Raw genomic sequence first — 21,346 nt, forward strand, 5'->3', positions numbered from 1 at the left:
CGCCGGGGGCTAAAGGACGATCGCAAGGGGGCCTTCGTATACTCCGTCTGTAGGATTGGCAGTCAGCACCCTATGTTATGGTGGTTTCTTTTTTTTTTCCTGGTGCGCGCAATGTTCCCTTCTCTTTTCGCCCTGTTGAAGTCGTGGGTGCAAGTTGGGACAGAAATATTTTTCGATGCTCCTTTTCGAATGTTGGCTCGCCCGTGGAAAAAGGGGATATTCGACGTCATGATCCAGTCAAGCGAAGCGAACTTGACCAAAGTTGAAGTGGACAGCGTCCCCTATTCTGCCCTGGTGGGTTATTGGAGATCTCGCTTGTAGACTTGTCCATTGCAACGATAATACCCGGTACTTGCACCAAGGGTAGCGCACGAACGGTATCATTTTGCAGAGGGGAAGGCAAATTGCGTATATGGAAAAAGACACCGGATTGCAGGTTACACGGCTGGTGGGGGAGCCATACATATTGACAAGAAGCACTTTCTCATTTAACATGGGGATTGTGCAACATGTGAACACCACTGAAGGTCGACAATCTGCTTCTTGTTGTCTCTACATGCTTGGGAGATTTCTGGTCCGGGTCGATTACTGGGCCACTATCCTTGGTACTCTTTCAAGCTACTTGTACTGTGATTTTCGCACTTTTTCTCCATCTGATTCAAATAACGGGCCTCAACCATGCCAGACATGGTGGGGATCAGCATAGGAAAGGCTGCAACCCACTTCGCGCAGGAGGATATTTGCACTTGTCGACCTGTCTGGAATGTCCCCGGCAGCTCATTCAACCAAAAAAAAAACAGCGAACAAGGTGAACGGGTGTGACGGTAGTTGGATGAGGACAGGACTTTCAATGGTGAAGATCCTGCTCGATACCCACTTGCTGGGCTGCAGCCGTCTTGCGAATCCCTTAGTTTTCATTTTGCGAAAGGAAATGGCACGGCGACTTGGATTTCTTGAGCAAGAGGGAGATGGGTCTGAGGCGGCGCAGAGCTCAAACGGCCGGAACACGGATTATTCAGCCGGAGCGGGAAGGTATGGGCGTGTGGTTGAATTCGGACATTATTCTACCCAAGGACTCGATCCCTGCAAACATTATTTCTGGTGGCTTTCATATTATGTAGTAACAGGCTTGTAGAGTAATGTGAGGAGGTTTTCCTCGCAAGGCTGCGGAATTGGTCTGGCTTATCTTATCGCCACGTGACAAGATACTCCGCAAAACTTTTTTTTCGAGTCGCTGAATTTCGTTGCGAATAGGTGAACAAGCGATCATTCAATATGACTGCAGAGTTGAATGTCGGCTCGATGCTGTCTACTTTGACTGCTGCCCTGCAGTCTGCTGCATCCGCATTTCCAGAGTCGGAGCAGCAACTGCTACCACCCGCAGACGGGATATCCCTCCTCGACATCAAGAACGACCTCCTCCTCTCGTACATTCAAAATCTGGCCTTTTTGGTCATTATCAAGCTGCGCAATGGCCTCACGGAAGATCCGTCGAGTGACCTGGTCTCGGAAGTCACTAAACACCTGGTCGACTTGCGGGTGTATCTGGAACGGGGCGTCCGTTCTCTGGAGAGCAAATTGAAATACCAGATCGACAAGGTCGTGCGGGCGGCTGAAGAGGCTGATCGCAGGAGTGCGCAGAAGAAAGGGGTGGATCAAGAGTCACAGAAACGACCCTCCAAGAAGACACGCAGTGAAAATGGCAATGTCTCAGACGAGTTTGAATCGGGCTCGGAAGAGTCCTTGGAGGACGACGCTGTTGAAAACAATTACACCGAGGGCGACATGTCCATGGGACCCAGGCCTGCTGCACTCCTGAAGAATGTAGATACAAGCAAGAAGGAAGATCAAATCGTCAAGTCGCGATCAACGACCACTGGCGCATACAAACCTCCACGTATAACACCCACTGCAATGCCGGAGCCTCCTTCACAGCGCGACCGCGATGTCCCCGCGAGAAAACGCAAGTCGCAGCTCCTGGACGAATACATCGACGAGGAACTGTCCACTGCGCCACGCGCGCAACCATCGATCGGTTCAAACAACACTATTGTCAAGCACGGACGTGGGGCTATGTCGTCGAAAGAGCGTGACAAGGAGCGAGAAAGGATCGAATACGAAGAGCGGAATTTCGTCCGATTACCTGCGGAGAGCAAAGCTGAGAAAAGAAAGGCAAGGCTGCGAGGCGAGATGGACAAGAGAGATCTGTTCGGGGGTGAAGACTGGACCGGCCTGGGTGGATTGGGCGATCGTATTCACAGGAGCGTCGCGGGGAGAGCGAAAGGCGAGGGATCTAGCGTGCTTGACCGAAGAGCGAAGAGAAGGAGAGACACTCAGGATGGACCCAGGTCCGATGGTACCAGTGGTATACCCATCGGTGAGAGTTTTGAAAAGAGGAGGAGAATCTTGCAGCAGCGGGCGGACAAGAAGTCGAGAAGGAAGGGTTGAACAGGGGATTGATTCACATTGTGAAGGGTCAAGTCGCCTTGCTGGTTCGGTGCGGTCATTGACTTTCAGGATCGAGGTGATTGATACCTGCTGGATGGTTGCTGTACACAGCGATGAACCAGCTCCTCGCAGCGATTTAGGGCCAGGCTCTGTCTGTCCGAAACTATCCTCCTCGCGACCACTACCGACTATTGCGTTCTTCACGACTGCAACATGGCGAAAAGAGCCAAGAATATGTGAGGGCAGGGCAGGACCACCACGCCTACGGAGAGTGAAGCACATTGTTGCGAGTATGGCACTTTTAAGATCCGGGGCTCCTTACCTGCAACTGCCGACTTCACTTGCTCCCCTTACTCGCCTCGTCAGTACGACACAGAAGCAGACAGATACCGCGCCTTCAACCACATCTCAAGGTGACGTTTTCTGACAGAGTCATCCAGATACAGTAGAAGGGCCGTTCGAAGCTGACACCCCAAATCGAACTTTACAAAGTCACAACAGCCAGTCAGCCAGCCAGCCAGTTAGTCAGTCCAGGGAACTGGCGGTCCACTACCCGACTCGAGAGAGCCCTACCGTCCTGTGACTTGTCTCAACACCAGCGCCGAGGCGTGCAGCCATACATCATACATCATACATGGTATTTTGTCTGGTCAGGGATTAATATTCCTTCCCTCGCATGACGCGGAGGCGATCGATGTTCTCGCTGGAGCGGAAAGGGAGATGGGGATATAATATGATAGTAATCAATGACACCCTCTTCCTCTCCCTCTCCCTCTACAGCTCTACAAGTCAAGCGCAGGGCGTTTCAGTGCTTTGGTTGTGTTGAGTAATCCTTTTTCCCGCCTTGCGCCATCCGCCTTCCCGGCAAATGCACTCCCCCCGACGATGTAGGATGAGATGATATTACATGAGATGAGACGCGAGGACACGGCACGGTAGGTTAGACGGACGGGGTACGTAGAGACGGACATGGCAGAGCAAGTGAATGTGATGAAAATACCAGGTAGGCACGCAATGAACTCCATCTGAATGCTAGGACAGCTAGATTAATCACCTACTAGGTAATTAATAAGTAAAGATCAATCGCCATCTCAGCTCTAGCGGCACCAGCCTTGTGTAGTTGGTGTACACGCTATTACTCGCCAAAGTCATGGATGGCCATTCTTTCCCAATGTGGTCCGTGGGCGGGAGGTGCAGGGATGTGTACGAGGTATGGTGGTTACTACCTACTACCTAGGTACTGCAATGTTGTGTTGTGTTGTATTGCCTTCGAAAAGGCCGAATCTTTGTCGGATGGACTTGGGTCCGTGTCATGGGATGGGATGTGATGATGACCCAGACACATGCATACATATATACTGCCTCATCTCCCTCGTTGGCAGACATATGAAATCCTCTCTTCTTCTCTCACGGCAAGCGGTATCGATACACTCCCACAGGTACTTGGTGAAGTACGATCGAACACCATTTCTCATACACTCCTCCACAAATTAACAAGTCACCATGCCTCTCTGGCGCATCTTCTCCCATCCGTCAATCTTCAACACCTCCCAAAGAGAGGCCATCGCCAAAGCCCTCACTGACCTCTATGTCTCCGTTGGCCTCCCACCCTTCTACGTCGTCGTCTTATTCATTGATGTAGACGAGAAGGGCGTCTTCGTGGGAGGCGAATCGAAAAACAACTTTGTAAGAATAGCCGTTGAGCAGATTGCCAGGGTGATGATGGGACCCGAGACCGAAGAGGGAAAAGCCAGGAGGAAAGCGTGGATGGATCGGATCAACGAGGTGTGTACCCTGTTCCCTTGCGCCAATCCTTTGTGGACAGATCTCGAAGTGAAAAGAGTCCACCTGAGAGTTCTTCGCTTGTCTGCCACCTTGACTCGATTTTCCTCGAGCGGCATGTAATAACAGAGCTGTACAGGTCTTGAAGCCCTTCATCATCGACAGGTCCGAGTTGGAGTGGGAGCTGCACATCTATGAGACACCCCGTGATCTTTGGAGAGTTCAGGGACTGGATCCTCCACCTCCATCCTCGGAGGCAGAGAAGATGTGGTCGGAGAAGAACAAGGCTGTCCCATATTGAGCCGAGCAGTCCCGATTTCCGGCATGTCATTTGTGCATATTGGTGACGAGATATCGTTTCGAGGGACATATCCTGCAGAGCTTTTCTCACGCGAGCTTCGGAGCAAAATACCAGAGTGCTGTGAGCGCGGAGAGAACGGTCACGCCGGCAACTTGTCGAACCCACTGCGTATTTTCTGTGACTTTCAAGCTTCCGACAGTATGTCGTTGCTTTGTCGGGCTCCTTTTCGTCGTGCTGTTGGTGCTTGTTCTTCGTTGCAAAGCATCGGCCATAGATGTCGCGTTACTCTCCTGCGCGACCGCAAAAGCCTCATACTCCTGCACCAGTCGTTTTAGGCCTTCAATATCGTCCTTCAGGCTCTCGATGCCCGAATTGTTACCCTGGACCTCCACACTCTGGACGTTCCCGAAGAAATCGACGACCCTACGACTCCTCCCAGCCTGCTCCCCCCCGGGGAACAAATCCCACCTCACGCCAGGGTTCGAATGAATCTTCTGCACATCGTAGCTGTCGAACAGATCACCCAGTGTCTTGTCCGACGTCGGGCCCGTGACCTGCGTCTCCAAAAACTCCAAAACGTAGTATGTCCAGCGGTCAATGACCGCGACGCCGACATCGTTATCGGCGTGGTGGGAGTAGGAACTCTCGTCTTCCTCGGACGAGCCCGTCGCGATGATGCCCTCGGCGTAAAACTGCCGGTAGAGCGTGTTGGCCTGACACGTGTCGATCATGAACAGCATCTCGTTGTACCGCTTCTTCTCCCTCATCTGCGAAAAGGCGTCGGCCAGGTCCCAGCTCGAAATCTCCTCGCTGTCCTGGAACTTGAGGAACTCGCTGCCCCCGTGGCCCGTCATGTAGATGAGGATATTGCTGCCCTCGTCCGTCTGCAGTCTCTTGCTCGCAGGGACGCCCTCCTCCCAGCGGTCCGTCAGCAGGCGGATAAAGTTCTCCACCGTGACCTCGTAGCCGCGGTAGTCGACCTCGACGTTCTCGCCGTACAGGTCCATGCGGCGGTCCGCGTTGGAGTAGACGGTCCCGGAGAAGGCGTTTCGCGGGTTACACGCCATGTCGTCCGGGAGGAGGAGGAGGATCTGAGAGTCCGGGATGCCGAGGCGCTTGACCGTGCGGTAGAGCGAGAGCGTGTTGGCCAAGTGGCGGTAGTTGAACCAGAAACGGGAGGTCGACACCAGCACAGCCCAGTTGGAGGTATGAGCGGCACAGGTGAGCGCGACGAGGGCGAAGAGCGCCCATAGTGAAGGTATCGGCTTCATGAGGGCCGTGTGGTCAAGCCTCTCGCCCTCGAGCGAAACAGTGCGTCTTTTTACGTAGAGACTGTCGAGGCAGAAGGAGAAGGATGATGATGAAAGGATGGCATCCCAGTCCCCTCTCCCTTTTTTTCTATTTCAGGATCACCATACGGGAAGTAAATCTCGCAATGTGGATTGGGGATGGATGAGTTGGTAAGCAGCTCGGCAGCAACAATGGAATGTCCGGAGTGCAGCCAGGGTGTCTTGTCGGAGAATCTTTGTTCCGAACCCCTTTTTGGTCATATCTAGAGAGAAAGAGAGAGAAAGAGAGACAGAGAGAACTCGATTGATCTATGCGTAAAAGTCCATGGATGGATTCATTATGAAAAGCAGCGATCACTATGAAAGCACCACACTTGCTCTGCTATCTCCAGCGCGAAGTCTTGCGTGGTAGGGCCACCCCAAGACACCACCCCCTGATAAACCTGGCACCCCAATAAATGCTGTCAACGATCCTTGCAGTGTCGTCTATTTAGCAGCCGCTTCACCCTATTTTCAAACACTTGTCTCTTTGGTCTCGACTACACATTCCGCGCCATTCAAAACTTCAATCTGTCATAGGGAGGTGCCACTTCAAGGGAAAATCCGAGTTCAGCGATGCAGCCTTGTCGGTCGATGATTCGATTCTCTGCTGTGGGGTGGCCAGAGAAAAGCCAGTCTTGAAGACATCCACAGAGCGTCTCGAAGGATTCCAACGGCATCTCTATCGGATATCGCGTCTCATCAACTCCCGCCATGTGATCCTTGTGGTGACCGCGAAGGAACAGCCGCAGCTTGAAGGGAGCCCGCGTGCCCTCCCTGCCCGGTCCGGTGGATTCCAGGCTCATGTTGTGTACGGTTTGGACTTTGTGCATAGCTCTGACAAAGTCACGTATACCGCCACAAGTCTCATAAACCCAGTCCGCTGCGCTGCTTGGCAGCCGAAACCTCCATGGGATATTGGTATTCATCGGGTCTCTGAATACACTCGCATCCCGAGAACCAGTACTACTACTAGCGGGGATGCGGTAATCCACGTGCACAATGATATCCAGCGTTGACAAGGAGAGGTGAGAGCCGGCCTGAAAGATGAGGAATTGGCCAATTTGCTCGAGGTAAAGTTCCAGCTTCTTTTTTTCCCCAGGTCCGTATAACTCCACGTGTATGTTCAGATGCCTCATGTTCTTGAACGCCGTTGTGAAGGCGCCGAACGCGGTATTCCCGGGAAGTTGCATTTTTGGTATATAGACAAGCATAGGCCCTTCTAGCGAGGCCATCACTGGGCGACCACCGTTTAAGGACTCATTCCTGAAAGTCTGTGTAGGCGATGCATTTCGCAGGTTCTCAAATGTCAAGCCGTGGAAATTGACTGTCATGGTGAAGACATGCTTCTCGGGGAGTCTCTGGACGTGGCTGTGGAATTGTCTACACGAGGCTGCAAGGCCCGCAAGGCCAGTGCTTCGTCGCTCCTTGGGAACGGATGGGGCCGCCCATGCAAATTCAGGTCTGAAGTTCGTAAAATATTGATTTGGATTCCGGCGGACGGAGTCTGCGAATCGCTCCGTATCGCCCTCGAGCCCTTCGACACCTTTAAACCTCCACATGGCTTCAACTTTTGCGAGAACCAGGGTCCTCTTGTTCTCACCAGCTTGGAACGGCGTCGGTCTGGGGCCATGATCGAACAAGAGATATTCACAGATGTGAGCGAGGATCTCATTCGGCAAATCCGTGAGTTGTTGAGGACGATGAATGGGTGGCTCGGCGGGTTTGGGGTCCATGATCGCAAGTTGATCTGCTCTTGCTCTATCCATCAAGCACTGCTGACAAGTTTGAAGAGGACGGCTTCTCAAGAGATTGAGGAGATTGCTGAAAAGGGGATGGACCGATCAAGGGAAGTTTGTAGGCTCTTATGGCAGAGCAGAGGCAGAGGCAGAGAGTTGGGGCGTTGTGAAAGTGAATTGAGCATATAACAGGTCCAATTTTACTCACTTATATTACTGACAGAGTACGCCACGACACTTGAATGACCCAGAGACAGGGCAGTAGAGCCCGAGGCAGTAGATTCAACAACGGTCAAGGATGTGATTGTGAATGAAGATTGAAACAAAGCCGCTCAAGACATCTGGGGGCAAAACAAAGCCAGAAACAGAAGTGCCATCCCCCCAAGGATGCGGCATAATGACCAGGTTTTTGCAAAGACAAACTTTTTGTTCCAATAACTCAGGGTATCTGTGGTAGGTAGTGTTGATGTCAACAAGCCAGGTGACTGGTTTTTTGCTCACACAATAGCTCTTTCATCTTGTTAATACAGGGGTGCTGGGTTCCTTCTCTCCACTGAGGAAGCGCCCGTCAAAGCCAACAAAGAACATGGGGTGTGAAAGAATGGTCATGATGATGGCAAGCTCACAGGCTTTATCTCGTGCCAGGCTTGAACATAACTGTCATTAAGCGTCCCCTTTCGCGCACAATGAAAACTTGCTTCCTCCTGGCAAGAGAGGTTATGTTTGCTAGTAGCGAGCCTGGAATCCCAGGTGTCGCGGAGGTGTGCCTTGGATGGTCACGCTGATCCGACTCCTCTCGTTGCCGTCGATTTCGTAAGGAGAGGGTGGCTTCGGTGGCGCCTGGATCTCGAAGACTTGGGTCCTGGGGGCGTCCCTCACATTGGCACTTGTCGCGTCGAGCGCTTTCGTTTCCAGCTCATATCTCGGAGGAGGGTCCCTCGGGTTTCCTCCTGCCATTTCTACCAGCCGTCGACGGCGTCTCGTTCGAATGTATAATGCGACGATCAAGGCTCCTCCAAGGATCAGGGCGCCGATGCCGATGCCGATGCCCGCACCAGCAGCTGTGCTGAGTCCCTTGGACGCAGGTTTAGTAGATGGAGGAGCGGTGGTGAGAGGCGCTTGTCCCGTAGTATTGGGGTTGAGAGGGCTAGACACAAAGCATCCGTTGTTAGATTTTTGCAAATCGCAGGTATGTGGATTGGACCTGGGTTCTCACCTGTCAAGTATCTGCAACACGCCATTAGAGGTGAGATAGTCCCTCGCCTTAATGAGAGCCGCGTCGACATAGAACTGACTATCCACCTCGGTCATGGAAGCGGATATCTTCTCCAGCGTGGGAATCTTGGTGTTGTTCTTGAACTCCGACGAGTATATCACCGGGCCTTGAGAGATGCTGTATTCCAAGATGGAGTAGAGGTCGGTTTGCGAGAGACCATCCCATCCAGTGAATCCAGCCGAGAATCTCGTCGAATTGGGCGCAAAGATGGTGAGATCCGACAGCGAGTTCACAATCTAGACGTCCTTGTTAGCCTATGCGGGCATTTGCAGAGACGATGGCCCCTCGCTAGTGACCTGGCACCTGGTCACTCACCTCGACTGCGGGCGAACTGGGCTTGAGGAAGCCTCCTATGCTCATCAGCGCCACCAGATCCGTCAATCCGACCTTTGTGGCGGTTGCCGGAAATGATAGCGGAATTGTGAGCACCGAGTCGATTATGTGGATGAGGCCTCCCAGATAGAAGATGTCCTTGGTCAGTCAGCATTCTCGTCGATTGATATTGGGTATCGAAACAACCTACAGCCTCGACCACACGAGATTCGGCCTTCACTCCGCTCACAACCGCGGGCTGGTTGTTCAGGGCAGTCAATTCCACCACCTGGCCGCCCGTGACATTGGTGTAGTTGGGATGGGTCAGCAGGGTAGGCACAAATAGTGGCTGTAGGCCAAACGAGGCCGACGGATGAGTTCCATGGACGATGTGGTATTCGAGCAACGCCCGGACGGCATCGGTATTGTTGGCCAAGTCTGGATTCTCATCACCAAAGGCGGCCAGAGCTTGATCATTGGGAATGAGAACTGCGAGACGACTTAGTCTGGATCATGAGCAACGAGAGGTCCGGGTCTTCAAACCACTGAATGTCCCTTGATTCAAAGTATCGACCAGATCTGTAAACTGCTCCAAGAGTCCGACGAAGGTGGAAATACCAGTCTGTTGCTGCAGGATGGTGAGAACATCTTGACTGGCCGCAAAACAACAGGCCACCAGGCTCAGCGTGGCGAATGCTACCCGGAGCAGCATCATCATGGTACATTTGCAGAGCACTGGCAGAGGGCAAGAAACATGACTCTACGGAAAACGCCAGCGGCATGGATATATGAAGTGGGCTCGAATGAGGATGGAGACCTTTATTATTTGACGGCCACGCACGGCCACGCCAGTTCGTCGGCTCCACGACGGAGCTCCATAGGTGAGCCGTCTTGCTGCCGATACACTTGAGACGCGGTCTTCAGGAGATTGTCTGAGACGCAAGACAACGCCCGAATGGTTCGAGGGTTAAGGAGATGCCAGAGAGGGAGAACATGGGTTAAGGTTTTCGCTTACAGCGTTGGGAATGGTGGGCAGACAAACGAGGGGGCCTGACGACGAATTTGATTCCTCGTACGGAGGGGAAATGCCGATGTGATGGATGCTGGAGAATCTCGGGGGCCAACGAGCAAGGGATCTGACCGAGACGAGACTCTTCTCTGTACCGAGTAAGGACGCCATTCATGCAGGAGGTTTGTTTGTTGCTGAGGCCCTACTGCCCGTGAAATCCCTGTCCAGAATGTCCTTCTTAGCCCGTGTTTCAGCTGATGGACTAGTGCCCGTCCTGCAAGGCACCATCGATGGTGTCGACATAATACTGGATGATTTCCCGCCGGCGCAGCGCCATGCAGCTTGGTGGCGTCCAAGTGGCCGTTGAAGGGTTCCAGGTGGACAAGCCAAAACCATGCAGTAGAACAAAGTCAACCTGACAACTTTTGATGAATAGTCTGAATCCTTCCATTCGTGGGCGTGGAAAGTCGCCGTGCCCAACGCAGTGTTTCCGTACGCGTTCAACGTGTTCGTCTCCAGCACAGAATATTCAAAGACAATTGAATTATTGCCACAAAAAGTAAAGGTAAAAGAAAGGACGATCGACAGAACTGGCCCCGTTGATGTGCTAGGCAAAGAGAAATCTCGCTTTTCCCGAGAGTTTTGTACCTGAAAACCTTCCAGCGTTTGGCGAGGACTTGCAATTTCGCCCTCGGCGATATCAGCTTCATTATTTGCGGGCGAAGAAGGAAACAACAATAATGAGTCCTCGGTATCTCGATTGTCGTTGACAGTAAATATGTACCGAGTACTACTCGTACTCCGTACAAATGAGGCGTCTGTGGTCTCTTTTCACCCCCATCTCTGCAGGTACTGGATTGATCTGAGCGCCGCACCTTGTTCACCCGTGCGCCATGACAAGCCAGCCGTTGCTGATCATGCTGGGGGTTGTAGTTCCTCACTACATTCGAGAAGATTGCCCCTTTTGAGCCGACATACACCAGTAATAGAGGGTGGAAGACGATCAGGACGACAGAACAAGGAAACGAAATTGAGGCCTTTGGAAAATCATCATCAAAACATGCTCCATACAGCTAGATTATATCAATATACGAGTAGACGACGCAGTAAGGCTCCTACTACAGCCCTATAATGAACGATGGATGCACAGAACCAGTTTTCTTCATCTTGTCTGGAAGGACAATGCCCCTTTTGAGGAGCCGTCTGTGCTTGAATACCCGATTTGGGCAACATTCAGCCTTGTCGCCAACGCCACCATGACCACCAACACCAACACCAACATCGCCAACTGGTCAACTTGCTTACTCTTTGTATCCATCAATCTAACCCACTGTAATATCCAGTGCCCATCCAGGGACCAAAGTGGCTATAATCCACTCTTGTTGGGTCTGTCAATGACTTCCCAAACAAAGTGACACAAACAACTAACCTCAACGTGGATCGTCCTCCTTCTCCCTCTCTTTCTCGATGACGAAACTCGCCATCATCATCACCATCATCATCACCATCATCATCACCATCATCTTGACCGTCTTCGGTCTGGCAATCTTGTCCCTGGTCTGCATGCTCTACAAACCACCAGAATGGCTAATATGCTGGGTCCAGAAGCGCTACCCGACCGTGCTGTTCCACGTCCCCACGGACAAAAAGATCGTGGCCCTGACCATCGACGATGGACCCTCGTCGCACACGCGAGGGATCCAGCGCCTCCTCAAGGCCCACGGTGCCACGGCCACGTTCTTCCTCATCGGGTCACACATTCCGGGGCGCGAGGACCTTCTTAGGGAATTGCTCCGGGACGGTCACGAGTTGGCCAACCACGCCATGTTCGACGAGATGTCGGTGCGCGTTCCGGCCGCAGAGCTTACGCGACAGATCGAAACGGTAGAGAGGCAGATTGCGGAGATCTACACCACCACCACCACCGCCACGGCAGACGCAGATGTTGGGGCGCGTGCTGTGACGCGGCAGCAGAAACAGCCCAGATATTTCCGGCCCGGCAGCGGCTTCTTCACCACCAAAATGCTCGCCCTCCTGGCACAGCCGCATCTAAACTACCGGCTGATTCTGGGCAGCGTCTATCCCTGGGACGCCCAGATTCCGTGGCCGAGGTTGAACGCGTGGCATATCCTGAGCAGTCTAACGCCAGGCGCCACTATCGTCGTTCATGACCGAGCGTGGACGGCGCCCATGTTGAGAATAGTCCTGCCAGAGATGACGAGACGAGGGTGGAGGGTAGGGACTGTCACGGACCTGCTAGGCCACTCGATCAATGGCGGCTAGGACTGTAAGAGAGCAGACGATGAGGGAGCATCGTTCAACAGAGGGAACAGCCAGCCTTCCATGGGAATGTCATGACCTTTTCTTTCGCAACCTAAACAGATTGTATCCCTCACGCGCCTTGTATGACTATGTACCTTGAGACAGGGTCCCCCATCGCCATGCAGAGAGAAATCCAACAAACTCGCGTCGAGCATCCAAAAAAGCACCCGGGCTTCACCGTTTCCATCTTAAGAGCCCCTCCCCCCCAGCGAAGCACTCTGCAAATCATCATCTTTCATCCCCATCCGAGGTCGTAACAAGAGCCATCAAACTTGCCATACATGCTCAAAGAACGGAGGCCTAAACCAAGGTGTGTACTCTCATACCCTCCAATGTACTCGGTCGACGTCCACAATCACATCCTGTATTGCCGTATATCACCGTCCAACAACAGCCTTCAGACTTAAACCCTCCAAAAACCCCGCAAGGTCCTCCTTCTTCACCTCGACAATGCAGTGATCAAACGAATCAATCTTGACGCGTGCATTAGTCTCCTCGACAACTTCTTGAAAAGCAATACCAAAGCGATTGTGGCCGTATCCTCTCTTCCGTTTCCTTTCTTGTTCAGCTTCGTCTTCTTGCTCGTCATCCGATTCCGAATCAGGCTCCGATTCGGATTCTGTCTCATCTTCATCTGCATCAGAGTCGTCGCCGAGTAGTTCTCTTTGAGCTTTCCGTGCGGCTCTCTTCTCTTCTCTGATCTTTCTCTTTTTCTCCCTTTCTTCTTCCCTTTTCTTTTTGCGCTCCTCCTTCTCCTTTCTGCTTTCGATATCTTCACCGCCACCGATCCCACCGCCCGTGCCTACAACAACATACGTCCCTCTTGCCTCGTCCAAAGCTGCAAGGACCAATGGGGTTGGTGGTTCTGTGCCGGTTTTGTCCCGCTCACTCACCGCAATCGCCTCACCGACCCATAACGCTAATTTTACCAATGCCCCGGGACTGTTCGCAAAAAGTACCAAGTCAGGTCCTTCTTTGACAACGCCCATACGAAACGCACGCAAATGGCGGATCTGGTGTTTCATAAGCAAGGAAGAGCCTGTGCGGAGGATTGATCGTAGCAGATGCTGCGCTGCTGGAATGGCGGCGATGAGATGAGTAGGGTGGTTTGGTGCGAGAGCGTCGTAAGCAGCGAAGAAGCGTGGCAGAAGCGTTTCTGAACGCTCCGGGATGTCATCGGCGGCGTTCGTTTGTTGCGAAGACGCCGCATATGATGTCGAGGAAGTCGACACTGCCGAGGATGTGGGGGTGTTGTTTGTGCCGACATCGAGTATTGCTCCTAGAATGACGCCCACGTCGACGGCAGAGAGTTGGGCTTTCCAGCCCCAAGAGCGGATGAAACCCCATCCTTCTTGTTCGTATGCTGCTCGCCCGGACCCGGAGGGCACAAGATCGTCGAGACCATAAACACCAGCATATTTCAGCAGGCGGTCCCGGAGAGTCTTCTTCAAATCCATGTCCATATGGGTATATGTCTGTTTGCACTGGGTCAAGGATACCCCCATCTTCGCAAGGAGTTTGTGAAGTCGCTTGATCCCGGACTCGTTCCAGACATGTAGTCGAGACGCAAGATAAGGCGAATGCAGCATGCTGTCGTACAGAGACCAATGCCTCAACAAGAGAAATCGCGGGTCTGGTGTCAGTCGAATGGACGTGTCGCTAGGTGAACCTGTGCTACCACTACTAGGAGATATTGAAGGCGATTGGTCTGCAGGTGGGGGATTCAAGCGTCTGACCTCGTCGCGGAGAAGAGCATATGTCTGAGAAGACCGTGTAGTCCGCCATCCTCTATGGTGCTCATGCGAGACGGTCACTGTTCTCGAGACGGATGTTCCTAGGCCAGTAGATGTGTGGCCAGACAGCTCGAGTGATGTGACACCAATGATGGCAAGCCACAAGATGTCGTTATCTTCGCGTCCTAGATCTGATGCCAGAGAATAAGCTAGTGTAGACACTGGCTCAGAGTAAGAAGTGCCCAGACTGTTGTATTGCCGGAGCACCGTTTCATGTTCTTCCCGCAACTTTCGTAACCGTCGACGTAGCTGTACTGCTGTTTGCGGTTTCGGCGATTGTGCTTTGGACACTGGGGATACTGGTTGGGAGGACGAAGGGCTCCTGCTTCGGGGTGACGCGATAGATGATCCCGAGTTGCTCCTCCGCCGTTGGCGTGGCCTCTCTTCATCTTCTTCGCTGTCCTCGTCTTCGTTATCGCGGTCAGACCAGGACTTCCGTTTTCTCGACGAGGCACTGTCTTGAGTTTCATCGTCCTCTTCCTGTTCGTCGTCACCGTCACTCTCATCGCCGTCGACTTGAGGCATTTCAGCTAGTGCACAATACGCGTTTCTTTCCGTTTCCAGGTCGCCTGCAATATCTCCATCATCGAAGACAATAATACCGCCCTTTCCGGGCTTGTAAGACTTTTGAATGCAACCCTTCTCCACCCCACGCACGCGTGGTCTCAGTTCGTTGACGACGTCGCCCGATGGCGCCTCAATCGGCTGCCCGCCAAAGACGTTGTCCAGGTTATATGGTCTTCTTGCATCCAGAACCCATACTTCAACCCCACACATCGTCTCATTCGACTCTTCGTCCTCCAGGCCTAGAAGAGCTCCCAGGTCAACGAGGCCTCCGACACCGAGACAAATAACTAGTCCACCACTACCGCCTTCGGTGGTTTTCATGGGCCGCACCAGTTCTTCGCCAGCTCTGGACAGGTCTGAATATCCCGAGACCGGCTGTATTTTGTGAGGGATGTAGTCGCGCTTGAGAAGCGCGGTGAGGATGCGACACGCGCATAGTGAATCAGGTTCGAGCGCAACCAGTAGCAGGACAGGAGGAGAAAGTGGGTGGTGGGAGCGGATGAGGTTTGTGTAGAGCTGTGAGATCAATGGACGCGGGAGGTACATGGCAGGACTTGAGTCGCGAGCAAGACTGGTCGGGGTTTGGCAGTTGTATTCCGGGGCATTACGAGGAGGAATCAGAAAAACATGATGGGTGATGTCGTTATTGGAAGCGTGTCCTAGAGAGTAATGATCAATATCCAACAGTGATCGTTAACTTGCGTGTGGGTGCTGTCTGCGGGTGGGTGGGTGTATGTGTGTTGTATGCTCGAGTTTTGTGAGGTGTGGATGTTCCAGCGGATCTAGTTGGTGTCGCGTGTAAAGACGCGTTCCCCGAGTTTGTTGCTAATAACGTCATGGCGGATTCCCAGTGCCAAGTCAGACCCGCCTGGCCGCCAAGCCACTCATTGCACTGGACATTGCCAGGAAGTGGTACTGTAGATATCAACATCATTCTAAACAAAGAACTACAAAAATAGCAGCAAACAAAATGTCGATTGAATAAGTACAAAACCCGGCAATACATCTTGGAACAGACACCCGCATATCCCACAAGATGCCCGCAAGAAAAGAACAAAAAGGCTGCACTATCCCTCAGATCTGCATGCCTACTCACGGCGATCTGGGCTCGAGCGGCGCAGGATTTCTCTCACTACCACCTCTGATATACCATGATGGCCTGGTCCGGTGGGGTGGAAGACTCTCCACTTTTTTATCTGTGGCCATTCAGGAACGACTTGAGGGTCTGGCATGCCCTCGTCATCACCCAAAAACTCTTGAGACGCAGACCCGACGAGGGAGAGTGTAATATCAGGTGGTGGCATGTTGAAGAACCAAGTGTCGCTTCGATCAATCTCTGGTTCTTCAACCCCAGGCTCACAAAATCGATGGCCATCAAAAGCACCGTCGATGTCCAGATAAACAGCGCCATGAAGCTCTGTCGTCGCTTTGATCACGTCGTTTAACATCATCACTAATTGGTTGAGTTCCCTTCTCTTGGTCTTCGTCAGGTAGTCCAACGGTCTGGTTTGGCTGAAAGTTGCAGTGTCACAATAATCGGTGTCCTCATTAAAAAACCTGGCATAGCCAGTAACCATCAGGAGTGCGCCAGGTTTCAGATGCTGAACGGCTCCAGAGATGATATTCTCCAGGTTGAGAAGCGCAGTGGTCTCGATGATCTCTCTGGCCTTGACAAGCTGGGCTTCACAACCTATCGATGGCTGCCAATGATAAACGCACTCATTCAAAACCACAAAGAAGTTGACATCATTTCCACTGGCTGTCAGGGTGACAAGGTCCGAGTCGCCGATATACGGGACTTGATCTCGCAGGATGACGGTACTAGTCAAACCGCCGCATGCAAGATGCTTGAATTTCGCTTTGTCGATGTTGATCAGGGAGTTGTTGGCGACTTGGATGGGATATGCGTCAGAATAACGGCCACACCGAAAATCCGCATACGGTGGCCATCCAGGGGTACCTGCTCCTGCTCCTGAAGCATAAGAGTCCCCAATTGCCGCGTAGGAGCGTATTGGTCGATGTGCAGTGCGGAGGTGAGCAGGGATTGACTGGCCGCAGAAGAGAAGGAGCAACAAGGGAGGTAACCAGGCGGATGCCATCGAGCAGGCTTCAGATAGTACTCGGATATAACACGCCGCCGGCGCTCAGACCTGTTAACATCATATAAACCTCTCCCCAGATATCAGGAGGAATGATTCGTGAATAGGACGAGAAGCACGAGACAAGATCACAAAGACATGTAACAGGGTGTCGTCGAGGTTGCCTTGACTGCTGACTCATTCACGAGCCGCGCTACTGTCAGACAGATCAATCCGAGGTCTCGAAGCGCGCACGTGGGAGAAATTGCCTGTCAGACCAAAACTTATCAGTCATGAACGTCATGGACCGTGCAGCGTCACCTGGTCGCTGGTCGCAGGTCGCAGTTCTCTTTCTCCTCAATCTTACCATCCATCCTAGTCTCGATTGAGCCTGGATGCTGTTGAACACGATCCCCCACAAGGTCTTCAGTCTCAATCCGATTCGTGCCTTGTGTCAAACTTCTGTATTGCTATCATTGTACAAATACCCAACGCCCTGTCCTCCTTGCACCCGCTGTCTGCAACCATCCGATGCCAGGCGCGGAATGAAGCGATCTGCCACCGCCAAAGCTCGTCCCAAACTTCCAGATTATTGCGATGTTGAGCCACGGCGCGATGAGTCCGGAAAACCCATCTGGCCTGCTCCGGAGGCTGCTATGGAGGAGGCAAGAGCCTTTATAAAGGAATGGTGTGACCGACCTTGCCACAGACTCCTTGTCCAACCTTGAACTCGTAAATGGCAATGCTGACTAGAGCAGTGCAGCAAGTGGCAAGAAAGCACTCATTGTTCCCGACAAGGACGCCGATGGCCTCTCATCAGGTGTCATCCTACATCGAACGCTGACGGACCTCGGCCTTGATCTGTCCTTGATCGATGTCCACCTGGTTCAGAAGGGTTCTACCATCCATGCTCAGTCGGAGCGTGAAGCCATGGCTGCGAAAAGTAAGCGAAGAACCGAACCTCATTGATTTAATGCATACCCTGACACCATTGATCAAGAGCCGGCATATGTAGTTGTCCTCGATCAGGGATCAATAGCAGCACCACCCGTGGTTGATCTACACTACACGAAATCTCTGATCATTGACCACCATTTGAGTGATCATTTCCCTGAAGGTGCTCACGTGGTCTCAGCCTGCCATTATCCGCCGGTCGCAACATCGTCTCTCCTCACTTACGAGATCTGTAAGATTCTGGCACCTAACATAGCTTCCTCCTGTGCCTATCTCGCTTGTATCGGCACGCATGGTGATCTTGGAAATACCTTGAAGTGGTCTCCTCCGTTCCCAGACATGAAAGAGGCATTCAAATTGTTCACCAAAAAATCTATCAATGATGCAACCTCGCTTGTCAACGCACCCAGGCGAACCGCGAAATATGACGTTATCACTGCGTGGACAGCTCTTCTCGCATCAAAGGATCCCAAAGACCTGTTAAGCAATGGACGACTCCAGAGCGCACGTGCCGAGATCAATACGGAGGTAGAGTTGAACACACACACACCTCCAAAATTCAGCCCCGATGGACGAATCGCTGTCCTGCGGATCAACACACCTGCGCAGGTGCATCCAGTCATTGCCACTCGGTGGGCCGGATATCTGAACTCCAAAGCTTTGGAAATAGTCCTTTGCGCAAATTCAGGTTATCTCCCTGGGATGGTCAACTTCTCTTGTCGTATCGCCCGATGCGCAAGGTCAAGAGATCCACCTGTCAATATCATTGACAGCTTGAAAGCTGCTGCAGATCTGTCATCCGACGGCCTCAGAGCTAGGCTTGGAGAGAGCTTCGCTAGAGGCCACAAAGAAGCCAGCGGTGGGATTGTGCCTGTTGAAGCCTTCGAGGAGCTGATGGCCCTGCTTAAAATTGGTGAAAAGCCGCAGAAGAACCGTGATGATGCGGATGAGCCGAAAGCAAAGAAGGTCAAGACCGTCGAAAAGAGTCCACAGAAAAACACGCTTGTGAACTATTTCCGGAAGCCATGAATTGCCCTCGATTGCCCGGTGCATATTCCATTCGGTCAACTGGATTAGGCCTTGGCGCCTTCCACAGATCCCAGTGTTTGGTATGTATCATGCAACTCCCGCAGGACAGTTGGCAAAGTCTCCTCGAGGGCCATATTGACAAGCCACTGAAACATCATGGGATCCCCGCCAAAGAGGGGACCACCCATTCTTTCAGACAACCTCTGGGGTAGATGGGCTTCGAGATAGACGTTGTAATCTCGGACATATTGCCTTATGGGCGGGGAATTTGCATCCTCAATATACGGGGTGCCTGGACGTTGCGCATCGGGAAAGAGTATGTCGAAGATTCCATACCACACCGACGTGGTGTCTTTGCGCATCTTCCTGCGCTTGACTGCTTTATACTGCTCGTGGGTCATCTTCTCCTCAAAGGGACAGTCTTTCAGATCACAAGCTGGCCTTGCCCGCGCGTGAAGCTCGCCGTCGCTTTCTGACTCGAATTCGGTATAGCAGGACGAACAAAAGTATTCCGGCCGCCGATGGACCCGGTAAAGATGCTGCTTCAGTCGGGGGATGCTTGTCAAGCATACACTTCGACATCGACGATACGCCTTTTCATGCAGATTGGGGTTCATTTCCGAATATCTATTTGGATCATATTTCGCATAGGGACAGGCAAGAAGACCTTCTGCATCAAGATCTTCCAGGATGGGACTCTCGATGCGCGGTCTCTGTGGCTTTCTTGACTCATCATCGCCGTCGACTTTTCGGCGTTTGTTCTTTCCGGACGATCCTGACACATTGTTCACCTGCTTGTTCGATGAACAAGACCCCGGGGTGGACTGGATTCCACCGTTGGAGCTTGTGGGTGATTCTTGCGAGCTCTGAGGAGTGTGTACGGTCATCCCTCCTCTGTAGGAGACGAACTCTCGTATCAAGTCTTGCCCGATCTCCAAAACGAGGTCTTCGATTTTTTGCTGACTTCCCATGTCGAAGGACGGCGGGGACTGAGAGTTGAATACAAATGATTCCTCTCCGGAGGATGCAATGTCCATCTCTTGGGGCGTTGTTGAAGGGAGAGCAAAGGACTCCCCGCCACCTTTGACGCCTTCATGGGTCCCCATGGTTTCATCCTTCCCATCATAGTCACCGAAGAAACTGAGGTCCTGGTATAACAGTGGTGAACTAGCCCTGTCACTATCACCTCCGTCGGTCGCGTCGAAGGCGAACAACAATGGTGATGTGACCCGAGGTCCTCTGATGGGCAGCCGGCGCGTTGCGATGTGCAGTGATCGCGTTGATGTCGATCTGGTGCAGCGAGCAGCTTCTCCTTGCTTACAGCCGTCGTTGACGCTTCCGGTCATCCCCTCCAGGACTCCCTGATGCCAACCATCTTGGTCGACCAGGGTGGAGCGCGAACCCATAGCCGATGTTCGAGTAGATAGGCCATGGCCGGGGTGAGACTGTGAGGGAATGCTCTTTTTGAAATCACTCGAAGAGGCTTGAGCTACAGCCTCTTTCTCCGGGACAGGCAGTGGAAGCTCCTTGTCTTCATTCGCAAAGCCTGGCTCCCAGCAAGCTCCAGAGCTCCAACCCAGACGCGACGGTGGTGATGCACTATTGTTGGGAGATGTCCGAGGAATGGTATCTCGACGGCTCCTAGGCTCACCACCTACTAGCGTGTAGCTCGTCGATTTTGCGCTTGCTATCGGATCTCCTGCAACATCCAGAGAAAATTCTGGCCGCACTGGAATGGAGCTGCGAGGCTCTTTATATGTCTCAGGAATGGAGCGTGGTTCCGCGGCCGCCAGAGGTCTAGTTCGACGATGTGACAATGGGTTTCCAGTACTATAAGAATACATTTTCGACCGATTCGGAGCCTAAGAGGTGGAAGGACAAATAATTTGTAAACCTGGACGACGTTGGCAAGCGGCGAAATTTTCCGGGATATTATAATGATCGGCGCGTCACTGGTGAAGACAGATGATGGGAATATGTGGAAGGGAAGCAAAGAAAAGGAGCAGGAGCTAGAGTGAGAAGATATGGGCGGAAGTGGGTGCGTGTCGAAACCAACAGGCGGTGCATCAAGGTCCAGGCACACAGCACGGATTGAAAGTCACAGATGTGTGTATTCGGTACCGCGACCTTTGCAGGGAGTTTCGCACAGCCACGAAAAGGCGTCTGAGTACGTAGAGACGTGCTATTGGCCGGGAAGTCTCAGCTGGAATGCATAAGCGCCCATCCGGGGAAATGGATTAGGCATGGCAGAGGGCGAAATATCAACTCGGCAGTTCTCGGTCTGTGGCGGGGGACATTGGATTACGAGGTCTTCCATCATCCTTTTTTTTTTCTGGCCGGATTCATCCATCTCGGTGTTTGACCAAAGGGAGTCTGGTGGGAACGAATCCGCTGCGGGTTGTAACGCA

General features: G+C 52.5%; 10 protein-coding genes across 10 annotated transcripts; 4 read left to right on the forward strand and 6 right to left on the reverse strand.

Annotated features, from left to right (window-relative positions):
- Positions 1–1,275: 1,275 nt before the first annotated feature.
- Positions 1,276–2,448, forward strand: Z517_07279 (uncharacterized protein; the record flags this gene model as incomplete). The annotated part of the gene is made up of 1 exon (XM_013429017.1): positions 1,276–2,448. One exon carries the CDS (start codon positions 1,276–1,278, stop codon positions 2,446–2,448), a length of 1,173 nt encoding a protein of 390 aa, XP_013284471.1.
- Positions 2,449–3,951: 1,503 nt separating this feature from the next.
- Positions 3,952–4,531, forward strand: Z517_07280 (uncharacterized protein; the record flags this gene model as incomplete). The annotated part of the gene is made up of 2 exons (XM_013429018.1): positions 3,952–4,233; positions 4,370–4,531. 2 exons carry the CDS (start codon positions 3,952–3,954, stop codon positions 4,529–4,531), a joined length of 444 nt encoding a protein of 147 aa, XP_013284472.1.
- Positions 4,532–4,617: 86 nt separating this feature from the next.
- Z517_07281 (uncharacterized protein) lies at positions 4,618–5,802 on the reverse strand (the record flags this gene model as incomplete). Its single annotated transcript, XM_013429019.1, has 1 exon — positions 4,618–5,802. The coding sequence occupies one exon, from the start codon at positions 5,800–5,802 to the stop codon at positions 4,618–4,620; it is 1,185 nt and encodes a 394-aa protein (XP_013284473.1).
- Positions 5,803–6,377: 575 nt separating this feature from the next.
- On the reverse strand, positions 6,378–7,595 carry Z517_07282 (uncharacterized protein; the record flags this gene model as incomplete). The annotated part of the gene is made up of 1 exon (XM_013429020.1): positions 6,378–7,595. The coding sequence occupies one exon, from the start codon at positions 7,593–7,595 to the stop codon at positions 6,378–6,380; it is 1,218 nt and encodes a 405-aa protein (XP_013284474.1).
- Positions 7,596–8,324: 729 nt separating this feature from the next.
- Z517_07283 (uncharacterized protein) lies at positions 8,325–9,904 on the reverse strand (the record flags this gene model as incomplete). Its single annotated transcript, XM_013429021.1, has 5 exons — positions 8,325–8,745; positions 8,815–9,110; positions 9,196–9,345; positions 9,398–9,675; positions 9,730–9,904. The coding sequence occupies 5 exons, from the start codon at positions 9,902–9,904 to the stop codon at positions 8,325–8,327; spliced, it is 1,320 nt and encodes a 439-aa protein (XP_013284475.1).
- Positions 9,905–11,662: 1,758 nt separating this feature from the next.
- Positions 11,663–12,478, forward strand: Z517_07284 (uncharacterized protein; the record flags this gene model as incomplete). The annotated part of the gene is made up of 1 exon (XM_013429022.1): positions 11,663–12,478. One exon carries the CDS (start codon positions 11,663–11,665, stop codon positions 12,476–12,478), a length of 816 nt encoding a protein of 271 aa, XP_013284476.1.
- A 416-nt stretch (positions 12,479–12,894) lies between these two features.
- On the reverse strand, positions 12,895–15,423 carry Z517_07285 (uncharacterized protein; the record flags this gene model as incomplete). Its single annotated transcript, XM_013429023.1, has 1 exon — positions 12,895–15,423. The coding sequence occupies one exon, from the start codon at positions 15,421–15,423 to the stop codon at positions 12,895–12,897; it is 2,529 nt and encodes an 842-aa protein (XP_013284477.1).
- Positions 15,424–15,965: 542 nt separating this feature from the next.
- On the reverse strand, positions 15,966–16,976 carry Z517_07286 (uncharacterized protein; the record flags this gene model as incomplete). The annotated part of the gene is made up of 1 exon (XM_013429024.1): positions 15,966–16,976. The coding sequence occupies one exon, from the start codon at positions 16,974–16,976 to the stop codon at positions 15,966–15,968; it is 1,011 nt and encodes a 336-aa protein (XP_013284478.1).
- Positions 16,977–17,500: 524 nt separating this feature from the next.
- Positions 17,501–18,938, forward strand: Z517_07287 (uncharacterized protein; the record flags this gene model as incomplete). The annotated part of the gene is made up of 3 exons (XM_013429025.1): positions 17,501–17,643; positions 17,714–17,898; positions 17,956–18,938. 3 exons carry the CDS (start codon positions 17,501–17,503, stop codon positions 18,936–18,938), a joined length of 1,311 nt encoding a protein of 436 aa, XP_013284479.1.
- A 44-nt stretch (positions 18,939–18,982) lies between these two features.
- On the reverse strand, positions 18,983–20,782 carry Z517_07288 (uncharacterized protein; the record flags this gene model as incomplete). Its single annotated transcript, XM_013429026.1, has 1 exon — positions 18,983–20,782. The coding sequence occupies one exon, from the start codon at positions 20,780–20,782 to the stop codon at positions 18,983–18,985; it is 1,800 nt and encodes a 599-aa protein (XP_013284480.1).
- Between the last annotated feature and the right edge of the window lie 564 nt (positions 20,783–21,346).

This window comes from Fonsecaea pedrosoi, assembly GCF_000835455.1.
Source record: "Fonsecaea pedrosoi CBS 271.37 unplaced genomic scaffold supercont1.4, whole genome shotgun sequence".
NCBI lineage: Eukaryota > Fungi > Ascomycota > Eurotiomycetes > Chaetothyriales > Herpotrichiellaceae > Fonsecaea > Fonsecaea pedrosoi.